At 36.6% G+C, this 26,836-nt stretch overlaps 1 protein-coding gene across 11 annotated transcripts in view; it reads right to left on the bottom strand.

Annotated features, from left to right (window-relative positions):
• The window catches only part of CEP350 (centrosomal protein 350), a 154,478-nt gene that overhangs the window by 94,866 nt on the left and 32,776 nt on the right, over positions 1 to 26,836 (bottom strand). For 9 of the 11 annotated variants that reach the window (XM_074389585.1, XM_074389582.1, XM_074389584.1 and 6 more), the window contains 6 exons: positions 24,464 to 25,086; positions 17,202 to 17,315; positions 12,989 to 13,102; positions 7,098 to 7,244; positions 4,356 to 5,014; positions 3,244 to 3,365 (listed from right to left, as the gene is read on the bottom strand). In XM_074389585.1, the coding sequence (XP_074245686.1) occupies positions 3,244 to 3,365; positions 4,356 to 5,014; positions 7,098 to 7,244; positions 12,989 to 13,102; positions 17,202 to 17,315; positions 24,464 to 25,086 (1,779 nt within the window). The remainder of the gene's footprint in view (positions 1 to 3,243; positions 3,366 to 4,355; positions 5,015 to 7,097; positions 7,245 to 12,988; positions 13,103 to 17,201; positions 17,316 to 24,463; positions 25,087 to 26,836) is intronic. The other 2 variants (XM_074389586.1, XM_074389587.1) reach the window with 2 other exon arrangements.

The following is a 26,836-nucleotide window of genomic DNA, read 5'->3' on the forward strand; positions in this document are numbered from 1 at the left end:
TTAAGAAGACCCTTAGAGGAACAGGCCAAGAACAGTGGCTGACGCCTGTAATCCCAGCACTTTGGGAGGCTGAAGCAGGCGGATGACTTGAGACCAAGAGTTAAGATCAGCCTGGGCAACATGGCAAAAACTCCATCTCTACTAAATACAAAAAAACTAGCTGGGCATGGTGGCACGCGCCTGTAGTTCTAGCTACTTGGGAAGCTAAGGGACAAGTATCGCTCAAATCTGAGAGGTGGAGCTTGCAGTGAGCCAAGATAGCACCACTACACTCCATCTGGGCAACACAGCAAGACTGTCTCTCAAAAAAAAAAAAAAAAAAGGGAAGGGGTGGGTAAGAATAACATGAGGCTTTGTCCTTGATCTTGCCCATTATTTTTGGATGATGACATAAAGATATGCTTATCAAACTTGCAGATGACAGAAAGCTGGGAGGCAGAGCTGACCCAACAAATGGCCAAATTATGATGCAATATTATTTTTATAGGCTGCAGTCTTAAACCAGACTAATATGGGTAAATGTAAAGTTCTGCAATTGGGTTAAAAGAAGTCATCTGAACAACGGAAGCCAGCATAATAAGAAGTTGAAAAGCATGCCAATAGAATGAAGGAAGAAAGACTAGAGCACAGATTCTATGCCTTAGAATATAGGCTGTTACAAACGCAAAGTGTGAGGTTACTGGGGCCTAAACTAAGCTGGTAGTAAAGGGAATACAAAAGAAGTTATAGTATAAAAGATACTGATGAATAAAAAATCCAAGAGCTTTAAATTCAAGTATTTAATCCTAAGCTACTTCGAAGGCTGAGGCAAAGAATCACTTGAGGCCAGAAGTTCAAGACCAGCCTGGGCAACAAAGCAAGCCCTCATCTCCAAAAAAATAAAAAATAAAATAAAAATTAACCAGGCATGATAGTGCATGCCTAGAGTCCCAGCTACTTGGGAGGCTGTGGGAGGATCACTTGAGCTCAAGAGGTTGAGGCTGCAGTGAGCTATGATCATGCCACTGCACTCCAGCCTGTGTGAAAAAGCAAGACCCTGTCTCCAAATCAAAAAAAATTAAAAAGGCATAATCCTTACACTTTAGGATCTCAAGATCTAGCAGGGATGAAAGATTAATAAATAGCTAAAATAAGACACCACAAATGCTAAAACAAAGATTTTAAAAGTTTAGTAGAGTACAAAGATTAGGAAGCAATTAACTCTGCTAGCCAAGGAAAGTGATTGTTGAGCTGGATCTTCAGTTTTCAAGGTCAGATATGTAATCTGGAGTTTTCCAGGTTGCTAACACAGAATAATAGGATATGAAGTGCAATGAAAAGAAATGCCAAAGTTTTAAGCAAAAAGTAACATGCTTTAAACATAGTTATGCTACAACTATTAATAGGAATGGGGAAGCTCAGGAATTGGGTAGCAAGAAAGTGGACAGTAAGTCAGACATCACAAGTCAAAGAAGTTTGATATTAAAAGAAAAGTGAGGAACTGGTCCAAGGTAGTATGTGGTCTAATACTAGATTTGTTTGTGTTTGGTTTGTTTTTAATATTGAATAACTTGTTTAGAATTAGAAGAAAATTCAGAGAAAGGTAAAAATTGAGACATTAATATAGGGGGGTATGTCTGACAACAATAATGCGAATGAGATGAACTACAGAGTATCACCTATTTAAAAGCATTCAATCCTCTCCAGAGATGACACTTAGAAAAATAAGTAAATAAATAACTAAAAGCATTCAAACTCAAAACAAAAATTTTAAGTTTATTTATACAAAGTTTTAAATGTATTTATAACCTTAAGCAAATCATATGAAACATTTCACTTTTGGGAAGTAGTATGTAGAGTAGTTAAAGCACAGGCTTCTCGAGTCAGACCGATTAAATTAAAACCTATCTCTATCACTAATGCTTTAACCTTTGAGAAAACTCTCTAGGCCTCAATTACCTCTTCTGTAAAACAGGAATAACAGCAGTGCCTAATTTGAGGAATTGCAAGGATTAAATAAGAAAATATATGCAGAGTACTTAGATCATTGCCTGGAACCTGAGAAACACTAATAAAGGCTAGCTATTTTTATTGATAGTATTATTCTAGGGACATGGGGTTTAAAAAAAAAAAAAAAAAAAAGGATCTGCTGATTCTGAGCACCTAGGAAAAAAGAAAAATTGTTTTTTTAAAGAAAGAAAAAAGGATCACATGGGCTCGGCACGGTGGCTCACGCCTGTAATCCCAGCATTCTGGGAGGCTAAGGCGGTGGATCACTTGAGGTCAGGAGTACAAGACCAGCTTGGCCAATATGGTGAAATCCAGTCTCTGCTTAAAAAAACAAAAATTGGCCGGGCAGTAGTGGCGCATGCCTGTAATCCCAGCTGCTGGGGAGGTTGGGGCAGGAGAATTGCTTGAGCCTGGGAGGCGGAGGTTGCAGTGAACCAAGATTGTGCCACTGCACTCTAGTCTGGCCAACAGAGGGAAACCCTGTCTCCCCCACCTTTCCACCCACCCCAAAAAAAGAACCATGTATATTAACCCAAAATTGAATAGTGATTTTGATTTCTATTTATGCATTCTCAAAGAGTTTACAAATCTTTCCCTTTCCAAAATGGTTAATATAGAAAGTATAATTTATAATTATGTAATCTAAACATCATCTTTACTTCCAAGCTTACAGTTTTTTGTTTACTTTATTGCAAACAATATATTACAACAAAAAAATATTTCTTAAGAAAATTTAAGGTAAAGTAGTCTGTTGACTATCTGAAATCAAATCAGATCCCTTCCTAGTCCTTATTAATATGTTCACAAGCATATCCAAAGATAGCTCTTGAAAGTAGGATGGATAAATTGTTCTTAGACATAAGAAGAAATTTTAAATAGCAGTGGATACAGAAATCCCTTTTGAAAATTACTAGCCACAAACACCTTAAAATTTCACTGTCATTCATTCATCCAACACACTTTCATTGTTTAGTTCACAGAAGGCAAGAGTGCCTCCAACTGTAAAAGAAACTCACATTTACATCAAAGGGCAGGTAAAATTTGAACAATTAGCCTAGGGCATACAGTAATTATGTATGGGATATTAAGCACTATGCTTAAATATCCATCAGAAGATATGAACCAATTTCTAAATAAACCTCTCAGCCCTCTTGTTCACAAAGGTCAGTCAACAAAATTCACTGAACATAGACCATTCCACTAAATTTCATAAAAAGAAAGAATCTTAATCATCTTTCATTCTTCCCCTTTTACCTCGCAAGAGGCTGTGGAGGTTCTGAGAGAGACATGTCACTACTGGAAGATGCACTTGGGGGACGTTCCTGTACTTTGTTTTCTTTGTCAGATTCTCCAGATGGCTGATACCCTGGTCTGGCCTAGGAGAAAAGGACATCAAATTTACATGAGTTCTATCACAAAGATATATTCAGGTAGTACCTAAGATAAACATTAAGTCACCACAGCTTTGCAAAGATCACAAATGTAGGGGTTTTTTTCTCAAATGAAACCAATTCAAATTTATTTTGTCTTAAAAAAACAAATAGCAAAACACCATCTAAAATTCAACAAGGAGCCAGGCACTTTGGGAGGCTGAGGTGGGAGGATCACTTGAGTCCAGGTGTTCAAGACCAGTGTGGGCAACATAGTGACACTCTGTCTCTACAAAAAATAAACAATTTCCCAGGCATGGTGGTGCACACCTCCTGCCTCCCCTTCTACCTCTACCTCTTTCACCTCTGCCACCCCTGAGACAGCAAGACCAACTCCTCCTCTTCAACATGAAGATGACAAGGATGAAGACACTGATGATCCACTTCCACTTAAAGAAGAGTCAACATAGTTTCTCTTCCTTATGATTTTTTAATAACATTTGATTTAGCTTATTTCACTGCAAGAATACAGTGTATAATATATATAACATATAAAATATGTGTTAATCAATATTATGTTATCAGTAAGGCTTCCAGTCAATAGTTGGCTATTAGTAGTTTAGTTTTTAAAGAATCAAAAGTTACATGTGGATTTTTAACTGCACAGGGATTGGCACCCCAACCCCCACATTGTTCAATGGTCAACTGTATTTGCTCAGTACTACAATAAAAACCATGCAGGGATGTAACTAATAGCAATGATGAGAGGAAAAGAAATCAGTAACAATCACAGTAGCAAATTCTTAATTCAGCTTTTATTTTCCATCATATTTATCACATTCATTACTCTTCCTATTTAATACATTTCATGAAGGCCACGATTACTATAAATATTATCTGAGTATACTAGGAATGATGAGTAATTTTTAAATAGTATAGCAAATAAGTGTTTCCTAATCATGAATGACTCTCCTTTGAATATGTCACTACTATTACCTGTGTTTCCTGTGTAACAAGTTGATGAGATGGCTCTTCAAGCAAGGTCTTTTCTAGTAGCAATTTGGAGTAAGTTTCCTGTAGTCGCCTAGTTGTTGATGGCTCAGAAGGAGGTACATTTTTTACTTTAGTAAAGGCTTCTTTCTGTTTCCGGTAGAGCTCTTGCAATCGTTTGTTTTTCTGTTCCGTAGCCTCCTTTTGAGCCTTCTTCTCTTCATTTTGCTTTCTCTTCCTTTCCTCCTGCTGCCTAACAATGTACTGTCGTACCTCATCTGTGTCATAGTGGCGCCTTTTGGAAATAACAGGGGGCTCTTCATTAGCTGTTATTTTGTCAGGTTTTCTTTTTACTGGGCTATGACTCCTAGGAGCGTGTACTGGTGCCGATGACTTCTGATTCTGTACCTCTCCAGTATCTTGCTTTGCAGTGTGAGCTGCAGAATCCAGCTGTAGGTCATCAAGAATGCCACGAATTTCAACAGGTAAAAAGTCCTTATTTAAGGCAGTATTTTCCTCCTGTTTATTATCTGGAAGAGATGAAGCTAGTTTCTTTATATTATTTTCAGACCGAGATTTACTTCTCGAACGTTCTGAGTTTCGTTGAAGATGTCTATGTAAAACGTCCAATCTGGGATCAGATTCTGCTCTTCCAATGTGACCCCCTGCAAAGTATGAACTGTTAGTGATATATCGAAATTCTATATTCATTCCTAAGATTTAACTGCATTAACAAGAAAATTAGAGCATTTTACTTTATCTTAAACTCAAAATCAAATATTCTATAGTCTTCTGAAGAGTATTATAAAAGGAAAGAAAAATCTCTCTTTTTAGCAGTAAAAGAAGGATCTCAATCTTCTGAAAAACTGTATTTCCTTGGGTTTTTTTTTTTTTAATACAGTTTTAAGTATTTCTGGGAAAAAAAGGATAGCTCTTACGATTGATATGAATATTTAGCATTTTGATTTATCTCCCATACACATATTTAATGTTACTATTTCTCTCTTTCCACAACCCATCAAAAGGCTGTTAAAAAAAAGTCAACAATCTTTTTAGAGGAAGGCATCCCAATGAGAAGCAAGGAAATGGAAATACCTTAATAAAATCTTAAAAAATATATTTTTTGAAGCTCTGCAAAAACCAGATTGCATATGCCAAATAATAATAGCACTCAAAGTGTTACTTTTTCTGAAAATTCTACAACACTGACCCATTTCACAATTACGTGAAATGGCGCTATGTTCAGATAAGTTTATCAAAGGATTTCTGAAACTTTAATTTACATTTCCTGTTGATATGAGGGAAAGACTAAAATTGGTCTCTCATCTGATCTCATTTACATTTTTAAACATCCATAAAACAAGCTGAAATATTTTAAAAATTTTGAGTATTTGACCCTATTTCCAGAGAAAAAAAGGCAAAATTTAGCAAGAAACATATAAAGAACATAATGATTCCTTTTACTAGAATGCTTCTTCTACAGATATTTTGATCTATTTTGCTTATTCTGAAACCCTAGAGATTAGAGTAGTGCCTACTCTAGAGTGGGCACTCAGCAAATATTTGTTGAATAAGCCTCTACAACTCTTCAGTCAAGGATGAAAAAACATAAATATACAGAAAAAAATCATTTTATCATCTAAATATTTGGTAATGTGGCTTGTGACTGAGAAAACACATGAGTGTATTTACAAGCTAGATAAAAGTGAAGAGGCCGAAATACAAAGTATTATATGTATACTGACTTCTATATGTCAAATTATAGTTGCAACTGCATCTTTTTTTTTTTTTTTTTTTTTTTTTTTTGAGACGGAGTTTCACTCTTGTTACCCAGGCTGGAGTGCAATGGCGCGATCTCGGCTCACCGCAACCTCCTGGGTTCAGGCAATTCTCCTGCCTCAGCCTCCTGAGTAGCTGGGATTACAGGCACGCGCCACCATGCCCAGCCAATTTTTTGTATTTTTAGTAGAGACGGGGTTTCACCATGTTGACCAGAATGGTCTCGATCTCTTGACCTCGTGATCCACCCGCCTTGGCCTCCCAAAGTGCTGGGATTACAGGCTTGAGCCACCGCGCCCGGCCCCGCAACTGCATCTTACTGAATCCATTCCAGAAGTTCAAATTAAACTGAAACAAATTTGGCTGCTGAAAAATAAAACTGGCATATGAGTATTTATATTTCATTTCCCAAATTTAGTGTTCATGAAAAAGTAACCAGTTATTTGAAATAGCACTTACTCAAGAAACTTTGATAGGAGAAAAACAGTGGACGTGAGGGTCAAACTAAACAGTTCCACCACCAAATCTAGCCCCCACTGACTACATACCCTTGGGAAAAATCACTTCTCTTTTGGAGCCTGTTTCCTAATCTGTCAAATAAAAAAATCCAACCTTGTGAATGTTTGTCCATGTTTGCTTGAATATGTTGGGATGAACCAGATTGGACTTGATTCTCTCCAATATCCCTAAAAGTCTAATATGATTTCATTAAAATAATGCTTTCATATTCACAATGACAGCTAAATGTAATTAATACAGCATAATCCAAATTCTTCATAAACATGAACATTAACACCTACCTGCAGATATTATCCACAAACAAGCCCAATACAACATTTTTTCTTTTTTGAGCTACATTCAAAATTATAAAGCAAAATCCTAATACATTCTTAAAGAGTACTTTTTCATTCTCTAAGCAGTTAATATCAACTAATTGTTTTCTCAGTAATTTTAATTATAGCTACTTACCAGATTTAGCAGTTCTTTCTCTTCCACCTCTGTCACTTGATGCTGTTCTTCGCTCTTTTTGCTCCATTCTGGGTGCAGGTCCCAGAATCTTCTTTACTAATTTTTGTCCATCTCGCCACGAAGATGTACTTATAAGATGACTATTACCTAAAAAAATGCATTGCACTGAATTTAAAACTTAAATTTTAATTCTAAGAAGTATATTGACTCAACCATACAGGTTTTATTATTAATCTTATGCTCATCTGCCAAGGTCAAAAGATTTACAATATGATGATATTTTTAAACGTTAAGCTCCCCAAGTCAGTTAACCATTTGTTTATATCTTGATTTACCCACACATCTGAAATAAGTGTAAAATGCTTTGAAAGTTAAGTACCAAATAATGATTCTTAAACCTCCACAACTAAGGCAGAAGACCAGCCTGGTCAATGTAGCCAAACCCCATCTGTACTAAAACTACAAAAAATTAGCCAGGAGTGGTGGTGCGGACCTGTAATCCCAGGTACTAGGAAGGCTGAGACAGGAGAATCGGTTGAACCTAGGAAGCAGAGGTTGCAATGAGCCAAGATCGCATCCCACCACATTCCAGCCTGAGCAACAGAGCAAAACTCCATCTCAAAAAAAAAAAAAAAAAAGAACTAAGGCAGCAAATTTGACAGAACAAAAATATGTATTAACATACAAGTGTTTGGTTTGCTGGAAAAAAAAGTCAAAGAACATGTAAAAAATTCTGAGGAAATATATTACAGAGTTAACAGGGATTACTTTTGAAGGGGGACGGTATTACAAAAACCTTCACATTATATTTTACAGATATGTACCAAAAGTACATACTACTTTTCTATGTACAAAACAGTAACATTTAAAAAGTACAATCATTTTAAATGGCCCTCATCATAAAAATTCATAAAAAATAAGTGTTTCACTGCACGTGGTGGCTCAAGCCTGTAATCCCAGCACTTTGGGAGGCCGAGGCGGGTGGATCACGAGGTCAAGAGAGATAGAGACCATCCTGTTCAACATGGTGAAACCCCGTCTCTACGAAAAATACAAAAAATTAGCTGGGCATGGTGGTGCGTGCCTGTAATCCCAGCTACTCAGGAGGCTGAGGCAGGAGAATTGCCTGAACCCAGGAGGTGGAGGTTGTGGTGAGCCGAGATCGCACCATTGCACTCCAGCCTGGGTAACAAGAGCGAAACTCCGTCTCAAAAAAAAAAAAAAAAAAAAAAAAAAAAAAAGTATGTTTCAATAAATACAGCTGTTTACCAGGAGAAAAAAAAAAAAGATTTTCATCTACTAGCTTCGGACTCTAAGAAACTAAAAATTAAGCAATCATCTCAAAATAGACAGTGACTTAAAAAAAAATGAAATAAAAGACTGTTTTCAAAATAGAAACTAAAAAATAAACACGGAATAAAAGTGTTTAAATGCAAAGTAGTATAAGAAATAGAGGCCAGGCATGGTGGCTCACACCTGTAATCCCAGAACCTTGAGAAGCTGAGGCAGGAGGACTGCTTGGAGCCAGAGGTTCGAATCCAGCTTGGGAAACATAACAAGACCCTATCTGTACAAATAATTAAGATTAAAAAAAAATTAGCTGGGTACAGTGATGCCTGTTTGTAGTTCCAGCTACTCAGGAGGCTGAAGTGGGAGGATAACTTGAACCTAGGAGTTCAAGGATGCAGTCAGCTATGATCATGCCACTGCATTCCTGGGCCACTGAGTGAAACAGAAAAGAAAGGAAAGAAGGGAAAGAAGGAAAGGGAGGAAGGAAAGGAAAGAAAGGAAGGAAGAAGGAAGGAAGGAAACGAAATGAGAAAAGAAAATAAAGGAACAGAACACAAAAAAAGAAAGAAAATGAAGGAACAAATAGAATGACAATGAAAATTATGTAGTAGCACTTCAAGCCTAATTAAATTATTTTAAACATTTTTACATTAATAGCCAATGCTAGCAAAATTATAATAAAATCATTCTGCTTATATATTACTTGCTGAAATATAATTGGGCATAGTTTCTTTAAAAAAAATAAAAAGGCGAACATGGGATTACGTGTCCGGGGACCCCAACAGTATTCATTCCCCTTGATCAATAATCCAATAAACAGAAATTTATACAATATAAATAACCTAAAAGAAAGAAAAAAATAAATGAAAATGTTGACTGTATCATTTTTATAGTATCGGAAGTAACTAAATACTGAAGAATGTGAACAGTTACTATTTCTACTAGAATATTGTATGACAATTACAAACGACAATTTTCCTAAGAAACAACAGAAATGTTTTTGTGAAAAGATGCTAACAAAAAAAATGAAATTTTACACATACCAAAAAAATGTATATATACAGTGATTACCATCACATACTATTACGAATTTAAAATGAATATAAGGAAACATAGAAAATAATACTAGTTCTTTATTGAAGTCTGGATAGTGGGTTTATCTGTTTTCTTCTATTTTTCCAGCTGTCTGTGATGCTACTTTATTGTCATTATAATAAAAGACATTCCATTTAGAGTTTCCTTAAAAAGGGCTTTAATTTACAAGTTTAAACGGAAGTATCATTTTAGTAAAAACATCAATTATAAAAAGGTGTGTTATAATGTGTGCTGTTTACTTTATAAATGTTTTTCCACCTTGTTATTAACCTTAGTCTATCTAAAATATTTAAAGAGTTTTAAGTACATTGCTCAATCTATTTATAAGAAACTTTATGCTCTTACGTAAAATGAGAGAACAGACTTCTCTTTAATTTCAGCCTGATCTTCTGAATCAAAAACAAGCAACCACGAATACACTGGGTAGTTATTTATACATGTTGGCATCTGAATATGCTGAGTGGTTATTTCTAAATGCTAACTTTCTGGAACAGTTACACAGAGTCATTGGTTAAAAAAATAAAACAGGATTTTCACTACATAAACTATTAATACAGCTTTAACACATTTAATGACTCTCTGGCTCATTGTCACAGTGCATACATGAGAATTAGCCTACCACAAAACTGGATGAATACAATCCAATATTAGCATTCATAAATATTAGTGGTTCCTGTGCTTCATTTCAAACTATGCCTCTGGCAACAGTATTACATAATGTTAATAATGCCACATGAAACATAATACTTTTTAAAAATGTAATTATTGGCTGGACATGGTGGTTCACACCTGTAATTCCAACACTTTGTGAGGCTAAGGCAGGAGGATTGCTTGAGGCGAGGAGTTCAAGACCAGCCTGGCCAACATGGCAAAACTCTGTCTCTACTAAAAACACAAAAATTAACTGGGCATGGTGGCACATGCCTGTAATCCCAGCTACTCGGGAGGCTGAGACACAAGAATCACTTGAACCTAAAAGGCAGAGGTTGTAGTGAGCCAAGACTGTGCCACTGTACACCAGCTTGGGTGACAGAGCAAGACTCTGTCTCAAAAATAAGTAAATAAATAAAATGTAACTGTTAATGCTCAGATAACTTGTTTATTGTAACATTTTATTTATCTGTATATAGCCAGTGTCACTCTGACACCTAAAGTTAACAATGAGTGTCACGAAACGTGTTACCTGCCATTCTACTGATTCTGTTTGACTACAAAAACAGATGCCTAATCAAAAACCAGTACCCCATCAGTTTTGCCCTGATGTTCTCATAATACTTTGTGACATCTTACCGCAGCACTCACCATACTTTATTGTAACAACATATCTACTATTTCCTGACAAGACTATAAGCTCCATGAAGGCAGGGGCTAGATGCATCTTGCTTATCAGTATATTGTCTAAGTTTAGTACAGCACAGTGCCTCACATAACAAATGCTCAAAAATATTAATATTTGTATAATGAATTAATTAATTTAGAATGTCTCCAGACCAAAAGTGACAGGTTCCAACTTTCTCCATTCTCTTGGTCCAAATTACTGAGATGAATATGACATTCCAAATAGTCATTTTCAACATAGCCAGAAATAAAAATTACTATTATTAATGGAGTCATACTAACAGTAGAATGTTTATCATATGCCGGGCTTTATAATGAGTGCTTTTGGGTATTAACTCCTAGTTCTCACAACAACCCTGTGGGATAAATAATACTGCTTTCCCATTTTACATATGGGAAAACCAAGGAACACTAAAATTAGCTCATTTACCAAAGGAACAAAGCTAGTTATAAATCTGGGCACTTTGGATGAGGGCCAAAATGTCATGGAACTAGAGAATTCTTTTTTCCATTTCTGAGCTATTCAGAGTTCCGCCTGACCAATACTGGTATGAAACATCATAGTTCTGACGTGCAAAATTTATTCTCTTTTGAGAATAAGTCAAAGGAATTAGTGACAGTCAGAAACAATACCCTTGTATAGAAAAGTTCACCACATAAAAATTACCTTTAATCTGGTTAACTTATATTAAAAATAATCATAGAAAAAAATTGAGGGGATGACAGATGTGTTCAATATCTTGATGAACATATGGTGAACAAAGGGTTTCACGGATGTATAAAATTATGAAAATGTATCAAACTGTACATTCTAATTATGTCCAATTTATGTCAATTACACCTTAACCACACACACACACACACACACACACACACACACACACATAATGATACATAAATGTATTAAATTTTTATATGTGCCAAACAATGAGAATATTTGCTAACAGTAATATGTAACTTTACTTTATATGAGGATGGATTAAAAACTTAAAGGTAATTCCTAAAACCATAAAAACTCTAGAAGAAAACCTAAGCAACACCATTCAGGACACAAGTATGAACAAAGACTTCATGATTAAAACACCAAAAGCAATGGCAACAAAAACCACAGCTGACAAATGGAGTCTAACTCAGCTAAGGAACTTCTGCACAGCAAAATAAACTACCATCAGAGTGAACGGGCAACCTACAGAATGGGAGAAAATGTTTGAAATCTATCCATCTGACAAGGGCTAACATCCAGAATCTACAAGGAACTTAAACAAATTTACAAGAAAAAAAAACAACCCCATCAAAAAGTGGGCAAAGAATATGAACAGACACTTCTCAAAAGAAGACATTTATGCAGCCAACAAACATATGAAAAAAAGCTCATCATCACTGGTCATTAGAGAAATGCAAATCAAAACCACAATGAGATACCATCTCATGCCAGTTAGAATGGCGATCACTAAAAAGTCAGGAAACAACAGATGCTGGAGAGGATGCGGAGAAAAAGAAATGCTTCTCTACACTGTTGGTGGGAATGTAAATTAGTTCAACCAAGACAGTGTGGCAATTCCTCAAGGATCTAGAACCAGAAATGACGTTTGATCCAGCAATCCCATACGGGGTATGTACCCAAAGGATTCTAAATCATTCTACTATAAAGACACATGCACATGTATATTTATTGCAGTACTCTTCACAATAGCAAGACTTGGAACCAACCCAAATGCCCATTAATGACAGACTGGATAAAGAAAATGTAGCACATATATACCATGAAATACTATGCAGCCATATAAAATGATGAGTTTATGTCCTTTGCAGGGACATGGATGAAGATGGAAACCATCGTTCTCAGCAAACTAAGACAGGAACAGAAAACCAAACATCACATGTTCTCACTCGTAAGTGGGAGTTGAACCATGAGAACACATGGACACAGGGAGGGGAACATCACACACCAGGGCCCGTTGGGGGATGGGGGCTAGAGGAGGGATAGCATTAGGAGAAATATCTAATGTAGATGACTGGTTCGTGGGTGCAGCAAAGCACCATGGCATGTGTATACCTATGCAACAAATCTGCACGTTCTGCACATGTATCCCAGAACTTAAAGTATAATTACAACAACAACAACAAAACTTTTTTAAAGGGATGGACATGTTATTGAGAAAACTAACCTGTTTTACATTCTGTACTTGATAATTGTGCTACTTTTTGAACTTTTCGTACTGGCTTGACTACTTTCTTCTCTTTACTTTTTTCAGCAGGTTTCTCCTTTATAGAAATATCATCTGAAATGCAGAAACATTTACAGCAAATATAACAATGATTCTCACTCACTTCTCCTCCCCCCACCATAGGAAAAATCAGTATAAAGTATATGCTGCAGGTAGGGAAAAACAAACCTACACTGAGGCTATTTCTACTATTTCTATGGCCTGTATAATACCAGTAACAACTCCTTTTATGGAAAAAAGGATGTGGAAAAATCTACAGATTACCACTACTCCACTGCTGGGTTCCAATTCTTTGGTATTTATTTATTATTCTAGGAAACTCTTGAGAAATTCACCTAGTTTCACAAATGCTTCCAAGTCAGGATCACTGCACTTTATAGACTCTCAGAGGTGAGCACTCTCACAGATTCCTATCTCATTTAGAAATTTCTATATAAAAACTTTACAAGATACTCAATATAATATTATTAAATTAGGGTCTCTTTATGATAATGCTAGTGAAACATATAAAGTATTTTATATATACATTATTACTCACTACTTTTTTAAAAATCCAACTTGCAGAAACATACTGATTACACACGTTAAGTTTCAAAAATTAGCCTCAATTACGGATCAGAATAAATGTGGTTTAAAATATATGTGGAGTTCTGCATTTTGGATACAGTGGAAGTAAGTATAAGGAAAGGCCTTATAGCAGGAGCATACCTAGTACCTAAAAAAAAAAAAAAAGGAAGCAGGGCAGTGTAAAGAAGAATAGTAGGAACTAGGGTCAGAGACATAACTAAGGGCTAGATCATACAGGGCTCTGTAGGCCATTGTAAGAATTTCAGGTTTTACTCAAGAGTGAGCTGGAAGGTTGTTGAGAGATTATGAACAAAGGAGCAACATGATCTAAATTAAATTTTAGCAAGCTGTGATGACAACAGACTCATTAGAAGAAGAGCAGATAGAGGGAGACCAGAGAGGAGACTACCAGAGTAATCCAGATAAGAAACTGATGGTGGCTTTGATCTAGGCGGAGGTGAGAGAGGTGGTGAAAGTGACTATATTTTAAGTATATTTCAGACAATATTAGATACAAAATATGAGATGAGGGTGTGATATTCAAGAATCACAAGATTTGGAACAATTATAGGGATAGAATGAACTAACATGGAGACACTACCAGAGCAGCAGGTTTAAGGGGTATAACATGACCGCATTTATTTAGTTAGTTCCATTTTGGATATATTAAGGTTGAGAGATCTATTATATAACCAAGGGGAGATATGGAAGTAGCAGCTGCATATAAGTGAGTTCAGAAGGAAAGTGTGGGCTAAAGACATTATTGTGGGAATCAATAGCAACAGAGAACATTTAAAGCCACAAGACTAGATAAATCTGCCTTGTATGCATATAGGTAAGTTGAAAAAAAAAAAGAAAAAGAAAGAAAGGAAGGAAGAAAGAAAGAAAGGGTGAGTAGGAGGGGGACTGGAGAGAGAGAAAATGAAAGAAAGGGAAGAAAAGGAAGGGGTAAAGTAAGAAAAAAAAGATTTTTTTTCAGAGAGAGAGGAGAAAGAAAGCAAGCCAGCCAGCCAGCCTGCCCAAACACTGAGGACTGAGGCTGGGGCATCCTGATGATTAGGAAAAAAACAACTGAAAAAGAATAGACTTATGAGGAAAATCAGATACTTATAGTATTCTAGATGTCAAGTGAACAGTTTCAAAGAAGTGATTGATCATGCTGCTGAGAGATCAAGATAACGAATTAGTATTAAATATTGCATTTAGCAATGTGGAAGTCATTGATGTTACTGACGATCTTTTCTTTTTCTTTCTTTTTTTTTTTTTTCTTTTTTTCTTTTTTGAGACAGAATCTCACTCTGTCGCCAGGAGGCTGGAGTGCAGTGGCGCAATCTTGCTTCACTGCAACCTCGGACTCCCTGATTCAAGCAATTCTCCTGCCTCAGCCTCCTAAGTAGCTCCCTCAGTCTCCCAAGTATTACAAGTACACACTACTCCACACAGCTAATTTTTGTATTTTTAGTAGAGACAGGATTTCATTGTGTTGGCCAGGATGGTCTAAATCTCCTGACCTTGTGATCTACCTGCCTCAGCCTCCCAAAGTGCTGGGATTACAGGCGTGAGCCATGGCGCCCAGCCAATGATCTTGACAAATAGGGACAAACACCTATAGAAAGAATTTAGGAGAAAGAGAGAAGACAAATTGGAGACAATGAGCATAAAGCAACTTTTTGTGGTTTTGCTGAAACAAGAAAGAAACAGGACAGCAGCTAGAAAAAAGTTAAGGCCAAATGAGGGGTTCTTTTACAATGGCTGCTATAACAGCATGTTATCACATGCTATGTTGATGAGCATGATCTGGTAGAGGGAAAACTTGATGATGCAAAAAAAATTAAAAAAGGAAATAAGGCTGAAGTCATATCTTTAAATACACAAGATCAAATGGAATCTAAAAGACAAGTAGATGGGTTAGTCTTAGCTAGGAACATCATAGTTCATCTACCATAACAAAAGAGAAGACAGAATATAAAAGTCTTTTGACATATTCTACTAGTCTATAATGATACTATCCTATCAGGTATATTGTTATTATTCCTATTTCACAGATGAGAAAACCAAGAAAGAGAAGTTATGAAACATAGCTAATATACTCAGTTAATAAGTGGCAGAGCCAGAACTGGAACCCTTGGAAGCTGACTCCACAATCTCTGCCCTTAACAATTACTATTCTTAGGCCGGGCGCGGTGGCTCAAGCCTGTAATCCCAGCACTTTGGGAGGCCGAGGCGGGTGGATCATGAGGTCAAGATATCGAGACCATCCTGGTCAACATGGTGAAACCCCGTCTCTACTAAAAATACAAAAAATTAGCTGGGCATGGTGGTGCGTGCCTGTAATCCCAGCTACTAAGGAAGCTGAGGCAGGAGAATTGCCTGAACCCAGGAGGCGGAGGTTGCGGTGAGCCGAGATCGCACCATTGCACTCCAGCCTGGGTAACAAGAGCGAAACTCCGTCTCAAAAAAAAAAAAAAAAAAAAAAAAAAACAATTACTATTCTTCCTTTCCACATGAGAAAAAATTTCTGAACAGAGTGTTATATAATAATAGCAAGAAAACTAGACTGGACACTTAATGCCACAGATATGTATTACCAGAAGATTTATGAGGGCTTACTACAAAAACCTCACATTTTAGAATCGGACAGAGTTAGTTTTGAATCTTGGCTTCAATTCTCAACTACTCTATCCAACCCTAAGAAAATTACTCTTTGAATCTCTATTTCTTCAGCTGTAAGAACTACAAAAGACTGGTTGGGCTCAGTGGCTCACACCTGTAATCCCAGCACTTTGGGAGGCTGAGGCAGGCAAATAACAAGGTCAGGATATCTTGACCACCTAGGACAACATGGTGAAACTCCATCTCTACTAAAAAATATTAAAAAAGAGCTGGGTGTGGTGGTGCATGCCTGTAGTCCCAGGTATTTGGGAGGCTGAGGTAGGGCAACTGCTTGACCTTGGGAGGCAGAGATTGCAGTGAGACCATATCATGCCACTGTACTCCAGTCTGGCAAAAGAGTGAGACTCCATCTCAAAAACAAAACAAAACAAAACAAAAAAACAAAAGACCACTCAGCATCTTGCCCAAGCTCATACTATTCGGTAGGTAGTACTATTATTAGTATGACCTTCCTATTAGCCTCTTCCAGTCTTCCATGGGTTCCTCTGATTTCTAATTCCTAATTTAATTCCTTCCTATAATACTTTTTTTTTTTGTATCTTGCTCTCATATAAGTATCTTATCTGCTGCCTGCCAAATTGCTTACTAGTTCAAAGATCTCAGACACCTAAGCAGAAGTAAACTTCAACTAAATTTTGCTGTTTCCTTCAAATCAAGCAGTCCCAACTCTGAAAGTCCCTTAGTTTAAAAATAGCCTAGTTTCTGTCTCATTAATCATGTAGGCTAATTTTAACCCTAGAGCTGAGCCTAGAGGCTAAGAGAGCCTTATGCCTCAAACCACCACAGCTTCAGTATACCAGGCAGTTAGAGAAAGAAAATATTGTTAGTTTGGTGACAATTTTATGTGTAAATATTACAAATTGCATGGCATGTATGACAAAATACTCAAAACATAAGAAAGCTCTATTCTCACCTGCAAAGTGAAGTGCTAAATCTCGATACAGTTCTCTACTCATGTTTTGAAACTCAGCCTCCTGCCACACTTTCCCATCAGGTGTTCGAATCCTGGTCTCTGAAGGGTTGAAACCTAATACATATCAGTAATACAGGACATACTTATCAAAGTTGCTTTATAAGTTTTGTTTGTTATACTTTTTCAAGTCATATATAATTGACAAACATAAAATTAACTCTTTTAAGTGTACAATTCAGTGGTTTACAGTATATTCACAAAACTGTACAACTATTGTCATTATCTACACCCTGAAAGAAACCCTATACCTATTAGCAGTCACTCGTCATATGATCCTCTCCTCCCCTGGAAACTACTAATCTACTTTCTATCTTTATGGATTTTCCTATTCTGGACCTTTCATATAAACCAAATCATATAATGTGGTCTTTTATGACTTATTGTTATCTGACTTTGCATAATGTTTTCAAGGTTAACCCATCATGTAACATGTATCAGGGCTTTATTCCTTTTTATTGACAAGTGATATTCCATTATATGAATATACCAATACTTTATCCATTCATCAGCCAATAGACATTTGGGTTTTTTCTACTTTTTGGCTATTATTAAAAGTGCTGCTATAGCACTGTTTACAAAAGCAAAGACCTGGAACCAACCCAAATGCCCATCGATGACAGACTGGACAGGGAAAATGTGGCACATATACACATTTTATGCAGCCATGAAAAACGATGAGTTCATGTCCTTTGTAGGGACATGGATGAACCTGGAAACCATCATTCTCAGCAAACTGACACAAGAGCAGAAAATCAAACGCCGCATGTTCTCAGTCATAGGCGGGTGTTGAACAATGAGAACACATGGACACAGGGAGGGGAGCACCACACACTGGGGTCTGTTGGGGGGAAATAGGGGAGGGATGGGGGGGTAAGGAGTTGGGCAGAGACAGCATGGGGATAAATGCCAGATATAGGTGATGGGGAGGAAGGCAGCAAATCACACTGCCACGTGTGTACCTATGCAACAATCTTGCATGTTCTTCACATGTATCCCAAAACCTAAAATGCAATTTTTTTTAAAAAGTGCTGCCATAAACATTTTTGTGTAAGTTTTTATGTAGACATTTTAAATTCCCTTGGGTATCATATCTAGAAGTAGAATTTCTGGATCATACAGTAACTCTATGTTTAACTTATTGAGGAACTATCAAATTGTATTTTACTTATTTTACCTTATCTACCTTATTTCATTTTATTTTATTTTTTGAGACAGAGTCTCAATGTGTCACCCAGGCTGGAGTACAATGGCTAACACAATCTTGGCTCACTGTAACCTCCACCTCCTGGATTCAAGCAATTTTCCTGCCTCAGCTTCCTGAGTAGCTGGGTCTACAGGCATACACCAACCATTCTCAGGTAATTTTTGTATTTTTATTAGAGACGGAGTTTCACCATGTTGGCCAGGCTGGTCTCAAACTCCTGACCTTAAGTGATCCACCCGCCTTGGTCTCCCAAAATGCTAGAATTACAGGCATGAGCCACTGCACCTAGTCTACCAAACTGTTTTCTAAAGCAGCTGTACCATTTTACATTCTCACCAGCAATGTATCAGGGTCCTAATTTCTCCACATCCTTGCCAATACTTATTGTATAACCACCCCAGTGGGCATAAAGTAGTATATCATTGTGGTTTTGATTCATATTCCTCTAATAACTAATAATGTTGAGCAGCTTTTATAAGTTTTTAAAAGAAGAATGCATATTCTGTGATACTTAGTAATGAGTAAAATGAAAGAACAAAAAAAAAAAAAGAAAAAATAATGCATAACTAGCTATCACATAGTATGTTAATACATACTGTTTGGGAAAAGTAAACATCAGTGAAATAAAGCAATATACCTTCATTCAAAAAGACTAAAAGTGGAAAAGCACTAAATTAAATGATAAAACAATACCTATCATAATCATGAATTCCAAAGGGACAAACTACCCTTCTCCAGACTAAGGGAGAGATAATACTATTTACTCTTCTTGTCACTGAAGACAGGCATTATAATTGCTACCATTTATGGGGTTTTGCCTATGATTGAACAAATGGGCAAGCTGACGTTTATATGGGCAAATTGTGTCCAAAGTGTGGAAAACAGGTCTTTCAAACATATTTTTTCTATTTCTCAAGAAACCTGACACACGTGGGATTCCCCAGGAATTACCATTTGGTTTTCCACTTCAAATTTGTCCCTACTCTAACCGGGCACGATGGCTTACACCTGCAATCCCAGCACTTTGGGAGGCTAAGGTAGGTGGATCATTTATTTGAGCCCAGGAGTTTGAGACCAGCCTGGCCAACATGATGAAACCCTATCTCTACCAAAAATACAAAAATTAGGCATGGTGATGTATGCCTGTAATCCCAGCTACTCTGGAGGCTGAGGCACGGGAATCACTTGAACACAGGAGGCAGAGGTTTCAGTGAGCTGAGATTATACCACTGCACTCCAGCCTAGGAGACAACGTGAGACCCTGTCTCAAAAAATAAAATAAAACAAATTATCACTATTATTTAAGAAATACACTGAACTTTGTTTTGTCAAAAACAATAAAATGAATAAAGATGAGCCGGGTGCAGTGGCTCAAGCCTGTAATCCCAACACTTTGGGAGGCCGAGGCGGATGGATCACAAGGTCAAGAGATCGAGACCATCCTCGTCAACATGGTGAAACCCCGTCTCTACTAAAAAGACAAAAAATTAGCTGGGCATCGTGGCGCATGCCTGTAATCCCAGCTACTCAGGAGGCTGAGGCAGGAGAATTGCCTGAACCTAGGAGGCAGAGGTTGCAGTGAGCCGAGATCGCGCCATTGCACTTCAGCCTGGGTAACAAGAGCGAAACTCCATCTCAAAAAAAAAATAAAAAAAAAATGAATAAAGATGATAACCAAAGTAGTATGAAGATTTATATCTTAAGATGGGCTCAACTTATCAAATAATTAGCAACCAATAAATAATTGTACAATTAAGTCAATGAAAAGAATAGGCTGGAGTAAAAAACTAGCAGTAGTACTTTACAGGTATAAGAGAAAATGTACTGGTAAATTAATTACATGTCTAATAGTAAATAATCTATTCAGCTATTAGGTATAATAGCATAAGTTTAGTTTCACACAACATCTGTAGCAAGGAACACACCACTAGGTCCATATCTACATAAGGAAAAAAGTTATAAACATAGTGTTCAGTTTATTGCAAAATATAGCTTGTTATTAAAAAGATGTGGCAATTCTGCCTGGCTGCCTGAGGACTGACCGCCATCATGAACGATACAATAACTATTTGTGCTAGAAGTTCATGACCAATCATCTACTTCAGGGAGCACAAACAGTCATAGATGTGCTTTACCCTGGAGAGGGAACAGTACCAAAGATGGAAATTTGGGAAAAACTAGCCCAAATGTACAAAACTACACCAATGCCATCTTTGTATTTGGATTTAGAACCCATTTTACTGGTGACAAGACAAATGGCTTCAGCATGATTTAAGATTCCTTGGATCATGCAATGAAAAATGAGACCAAACACAGACTTTTAAGAAATGGCCTGCATGAGAGAAAAAAAGACCTTAAGGAAACAGCAAAGGGAACACAAGAACAGAATGAAGAAAGTCAGACAGAGTAAAGATTCTGCAATGACTTTATCTGTGATGACTGCAGATTTTTCATGAGCATTAATAGACAGCAAAAACTTAAAAAAAAGTGTGACAGTTCCATGCAAATCTATTTCTGTCCTTCTCAACTTTCACCATCACCTAATACCACTGCTCAACATTTAACCCTCTAACTTTTCACCCTCTTTTAACTCTTTAACATTTAATCCTCTAACTTTCCTAAAGGAAACTCTCCTCTTTAGGAAACATTTGTCTCTATGAGAGTCTTTCTTTGTGTTTGCATCTTATATGTTAACTTTAAGATTTCACTAGCTACATCAGTTTCTCTTTCTGTCCACAAGACTTTATTTCCATTTCTTTGTCCACTCTTTTTCTTAATGGTTAAATTTACTTAATAGAATAAAAAATTTACTGTGCACTTATTTACGTCCATGACACTGTACTAGGCTCTGAGATAAAATAAGGGTAACCATGATAGGCTCTTTATCATCATGGGCATTTACACCAGGAAGAAAAAGATAGGCAAACAACTAAATATAGTACAAGAAAGAATCACATTTAAGTATCATTCGTGTTCACCATTTCAAATTTTTAAAGCAGAATCACAGAACACTTGTGTTTCTTTAAAAAATAAAATAAGAGGCCGGGCGCGGTGGCTCAAGCCTGTAATCCCAGCACTTTGGGAGGCCGAGGCGGGTGGATCACGAGGTCGAAAGATCGAGACCATCCTGGTCAACATGGTGAAACCCCGTCTCTACTAAAAATACAATAAAACTAGCTGGGCATGGTGGCGCGTGCCTGTAATCCCGGATACTTAGGAGGCTGAGGCAGGAGAATTGCCTGAGACCAGGAGGCGGAGGTTGCGGTGAGCCAAGATCGTGCCATTGCACTCCAGCCTGGGTAACAAGAGCGAAACTCCGTCTCAAAAAAAAAAATAAATAAATAAAATAAAATAAAATAAAATAAAATAAGAAAATCAAGGTGCAAAATGAGTTTACTATGCTAATAACCATATAAAAAGGAGAAGAAAATAAATATGCATACACACAATACACACATACTCCTATTTGCTTGTGTTTGCAGAAATTATCCCTGAAAAGATACACAAATTGTTAACACAAGTAACCTCCAGAAAGCACAAGAGTGGCAGAACTTTTCAAGGTACACTCTTTTCATCTTTTGGACTGTGAACAAAATGAATTTATGTCTTTAAACAAATGAAGTTAAAATGTCACTTTAGAATACAGTATTTTAATTTGCTTTTAATTTACACTACCAAAAAGTTGGCAGAAAAAGTTTCTCTTTTTTCCTTTTTTTTTTTTTTGGCGGGGGCCGGAGTCTCCCTCTGTCACCCAGGCTAGAGTGCAGTGGCGCCATCTCATCTCACTGAAACCTCCACCTCCCGGGTTCAAGTGATTCTTGTGCCTCAGCCTCCAGAGTGGCTGAGATTATGGGCACATGCCACCATGCCCAGCTAACTTTTTTGTAGAGACAGGGTTTCGCCAAGTTGGCCAGGCTGGTCTTGAACTCCTGACCTCATGATCTGCCTGCCTCGGCCTACCAAAGTGCTGGGATTACATTATGAGCCACCGTGCCTGGTGGAAAAACAGTTTTTTTATCGTTGGAAAAAAAAAATCGATTGCTTAGGACATTGCAAGCCATATTCTATAATGGGTTCTCAAATGTTTGCTACCTTTTTTAAAGTAACGCCTCCAAAAGTTATATTTATAAAATATTTTAATACAAAAACTAGCACATTAAAAAAATCGTAAAAGGACTATGGGAAATCCAGTCATCAACTCAAAGAAAGTTTTAGTTAAGATACTCACTTTCATTCTATAGAAGTATTTTTAACTTTCAGGTTTTTGTAAATTATTACAAAATATGAATTCAAATTGACCATTTTAACTTTTTCTTAGTGGAATAATCATTGGTATTTCAGAACTTTGGCTTGTATTAAAAACAAAATTTAAATGTGTAATCTGTACTTAATGGTTCTGACATTAAGTATAGCAAAGAGTTGGGTAATCACTACTATATTTTATAATAAAAAATTATTAATCGTAATATTGGACAAGAGCAATTCTTCAGTATTTTAAAGTGATTTCGTCAGTTTTCTCACAAATTAGCTGGAATGAAATTAAATCATCCATTTTTATTTAATTCACAATGAGGATCACCAGCAAAACACAGTAAACAATACAAAACAAAACAAGTAATTGCTAAAACTGTATGCAGTGGATGTGTTCTAGAAAAACATGACTAAAGTTGCCTTAGGACCACAAAAAACTGCAAAACTTCTCAAAGAAAAGTTCAAGTCGATAGAGAAATACAAAAGAAAACTGATTACAGTAAAAAAAAAAAAAAAAAAAAAAAAAAGTGCCTTAGATTGTTAGTTACTTTAATAGAAGAAACAGGCCGGGTGTGGAGATTCACGCCTATAATCCCAGCACTTTGGTAGGCCAAGGTAGACAGATCACCTGAGGTCAGGAGTTCGAGATCAGGCTGGCGAACATGATAAAACCCTGTCTCAACTAAAAATACAACTAATAGCTGGGCACGGAGGTGGGTGCCTGTAATCCCAGCTACTCAGGAGGCTGAGGCAAGATAATTGCTTGAATCCAGGAGGTTAGGTTGTAGTGAGCCAAGATCATGCCATTCCACTCCAACCTGGGTGACAGAGCGAGACTACATCTTAAAATTTTAAAAAAAAAAATTAATACAAGAAACAAATTATAATATTTTGATCTGCTTAAGCATATATACAAAAACTAAAATTGGAAAAAGTACCCCCCTCCCTGCACACAAAAAGGGCTACTCTGGCAGAAGTTTAAATAAGAAAAATCTAACATAAACTAATCAAGAAATCAACCTTTCATTAAAAACTTTACATAGATGACCCTGTGAAAATAATTTCCAGAACATCAAAATAAAAATAGAAAAACAGAAACTCCTTAACACCACCATATGTAAAAACTTCAGTTGGCTTTAAAAAAAAAAAAAGCTCTAAAGAGCACTTTCTAATGAAAATCTACCAATGTTGGCATAAATGTGATTTAAATATTGTTTTCTTAAATACAGGGGCAGTAAATCGTTCATGTTAAAATTTGAAGGTTAAAGTATCAACAGGATCATTGTCAGTGCCAACATACTTATACTCAAATATTCATTGGAAATGGAATTATCTTTCAAATATTACTTTTGAAATAATAACAATCCAAATACAATGGCAGCACATGATAAGGGCAGGGCAGTATTCTTTCAGTTCCCTGAAAACAGGATGAATTATTATTTGTATAACTTAGTAAATGTCCATTAGTGGTTCTTAAACTACAAGAATCCCCTGAAGGACCCATTAAAAACTCCAATTCTGGACCCAGCCCCAGAAAATCTGACTTAGGACTAGGGGATGGGTCCAGAGTTGGAATTTTTTGGCTCTAGGCATCTGCATTTTTAACATGTATGTTGAAATAATTTCTTACGCAGTTGATTTGAGAATAACATCCTGTTCCAAAGATGATCCTCTCTATTCAAATACATGCTAGGAGAAAGAAGAACAAGGAAGCTGGGAAAAGAAGACATAGAAACTGATTACAAACCTTTATATGCTGGAGCAGGTGGTGCTGTTGCCACTTTTCTGACTTTTGCTGTTACTGAGTTATCAACATTAACAACCATTACTGGATGATCAATATGACCCAGCCTTTGGCCTCGGCCATTTGTTTCTTCTGAGTGTTCCCATTGTTTTCTAATTCGTTCCTTAAGTTTTTCCAGTTTGATATCATGTTGTCGCCGCTTTAAAATATCTAATCTTTGGGAATTAGAAGTACTAGTAGAGGATGGAGAAGAGTCAGTTAGTCGTAACACTTTTGGATCAGTGTCATGGGCCATGTTATTCACAGAAAGCTTCAAACTGTTCTCACTTCCTTTTGTTCTGCTAGGCATTTCTTCCTCAGTTCTTGTAGAAGCTCCCATCCTAATCAAACATTCAGAATTTTGCAATGCATCAATTGCTGGTCGATCATTTAAAAACCTAACAAATGTATCATTGATGGCAGATGATTGGGAGCTCTCAAAATCACAGCTACGTATATTCCGTTCTTCTCCATTGCCTTTCATCCAGTTCCCACTCTCAGTCTTTTCTTCATTAACATCTACACAATATACATGCTTTGACTCCAGATGGCTGGAACCCAAATTGGAAGGTGCGCCATGGATTTCCCTACAATAAAAAATAAGTTCTATGACTACAACTAATAATAAATTGTATATTTGAAAACTGCTAAAAGTAGAGTTTAAGTGTTCTCACCACAAAAAAATAAGTACATGAGGTAATACAAGTTAAATAACTTGATTTAGCCATTCCGCAATTTATACATATATCAAAACATCATGTTGTACACCACACATATATAGTTTATACTTGTCAATTTTAAAGCTAAATTTTTTCAAAAGCTTTTCATAAAAGTACAAAAACTAGTCAAATTGAAACCAGTCATACAAACTGAATGAGAACTCTCAGCTAGCATTAGACCAAAAAATTTAAAACCTAGAAATTCCAGTTAAAGATCGCAAAAAAACCATTAGTAATATTAAGACTCAATAGTCAATGTCCCCTCTATCAAGTAAAATGGCAAATAAACTAAGTAACAACCTGCATACTATAACATAAGAAATATGCAAAAGATATGTAGAGAGATTTCCTAAGAACTCCAGAAAAAAAGGATTATAATCTGAATTTGGCTATCCACTTGACAATTGTCAATAAAATCTGTTATTTGCTACTGTATAAAATCTTATCAAGAAAAAAAGTTCTCAAATACTGCCATTTCATATATGTCAACTCTAAAGAATGAACCAAATTAATAAATAGACTGGGGGTAGAAATAAAGTGGAAGTATAATAAATATTTTCCTCCAATTAAATGTCATTAGTAATGCTAAATCTCTTAACCACAGAGTACTTTTTGGCAGCTCCAAACTTTATAAAGCATATCTAGAAAATCAGGAGTAAGTAAAGAAGACTGGGCAAAGCCTAAGTACCTCTCACAAGTCAATATTCATTGCTCACAGAAAACACTAGCAAAAAGCCTCTTCCAGAGACTATTTTTATTTTACATGCATTCCAAAAAGCCTTATTTTAATTTTATTTATTTATTTATGACAAGGAATCTCACTCTATCACCCAAGCTGGAGTGCAGTGGCACATTCTTGGTTCACCACAACCTCTGCCTCCCAGGTTCAAGCGATTCTCCCACCTTAGCCTCCTGAGTAGCTGGGAATACAGGGGCACGCCACCATGCCTGGCTAATTTTTCTGTTTTTAGTAAAGACAGAGTTTCATTATGTTGGTTGGCCAGGCTGGTCTTGAACTCCTGACCTCAGGTGCTGGGATTACAGGTGTGAGCCACTGTGCCTGGACAAGCCTTATTTTAGGAAAGCAGTTTATGAAAAGGAAGGCTAATGAAGACAAATGTTTTAGCAGTGAGAAGAGCACACAAATCATGAAAAAAAAAAGTCAAGAAAACTGTAAAACCAGATATAACAACAGGCTGGACCTCAATGTCTGAAACAGGAGCCACCAGCCACATGTGGCTATTGAGCACACGATATGTGTGTGGCTAATTGAAACTGACATCTGCTGTAATGTAAGTTACATACTGGGTTCTAAAAATTTAGGAATGTAAAATATCTTTTTTGTGTGTAATACTAAACATGTTGAGATTACATGTGTGGCTCACATTAATGGTTCTATTGTATAGCACTGCTCTGATCTAGGGCATTTCAGGTAAAGGCATAAAACCCTCAATACTACAAAAAATCTTAAAGCCATGACAACATAACATAGTAACTGTTTCTACTGGGAGCATATGAGCACGTGCATTTTTTTCTAAGAAAACCACAGTCTATAGCTTCTATCAGATTCCCATTAGGGTCCACAACCCAAAAAACTTTAGACCCTGCTCTAAGTGGT

The sequence above is a fragment of the Saimiri boliviensis genome, chromosome 19 (assembly GCF_048565385.1).
Source record: "Saimiri boliviensis isolate mSaiBol1 chromosome 19, mSaiBol1.pri, whole genome shotgun sequence".
NCBI classification, from domain to species: Eukaryota; Metazoa; Chordata; class Mammalia; order Primates; family Cebidae; genus Saimiri; species Saimiri boliviensis.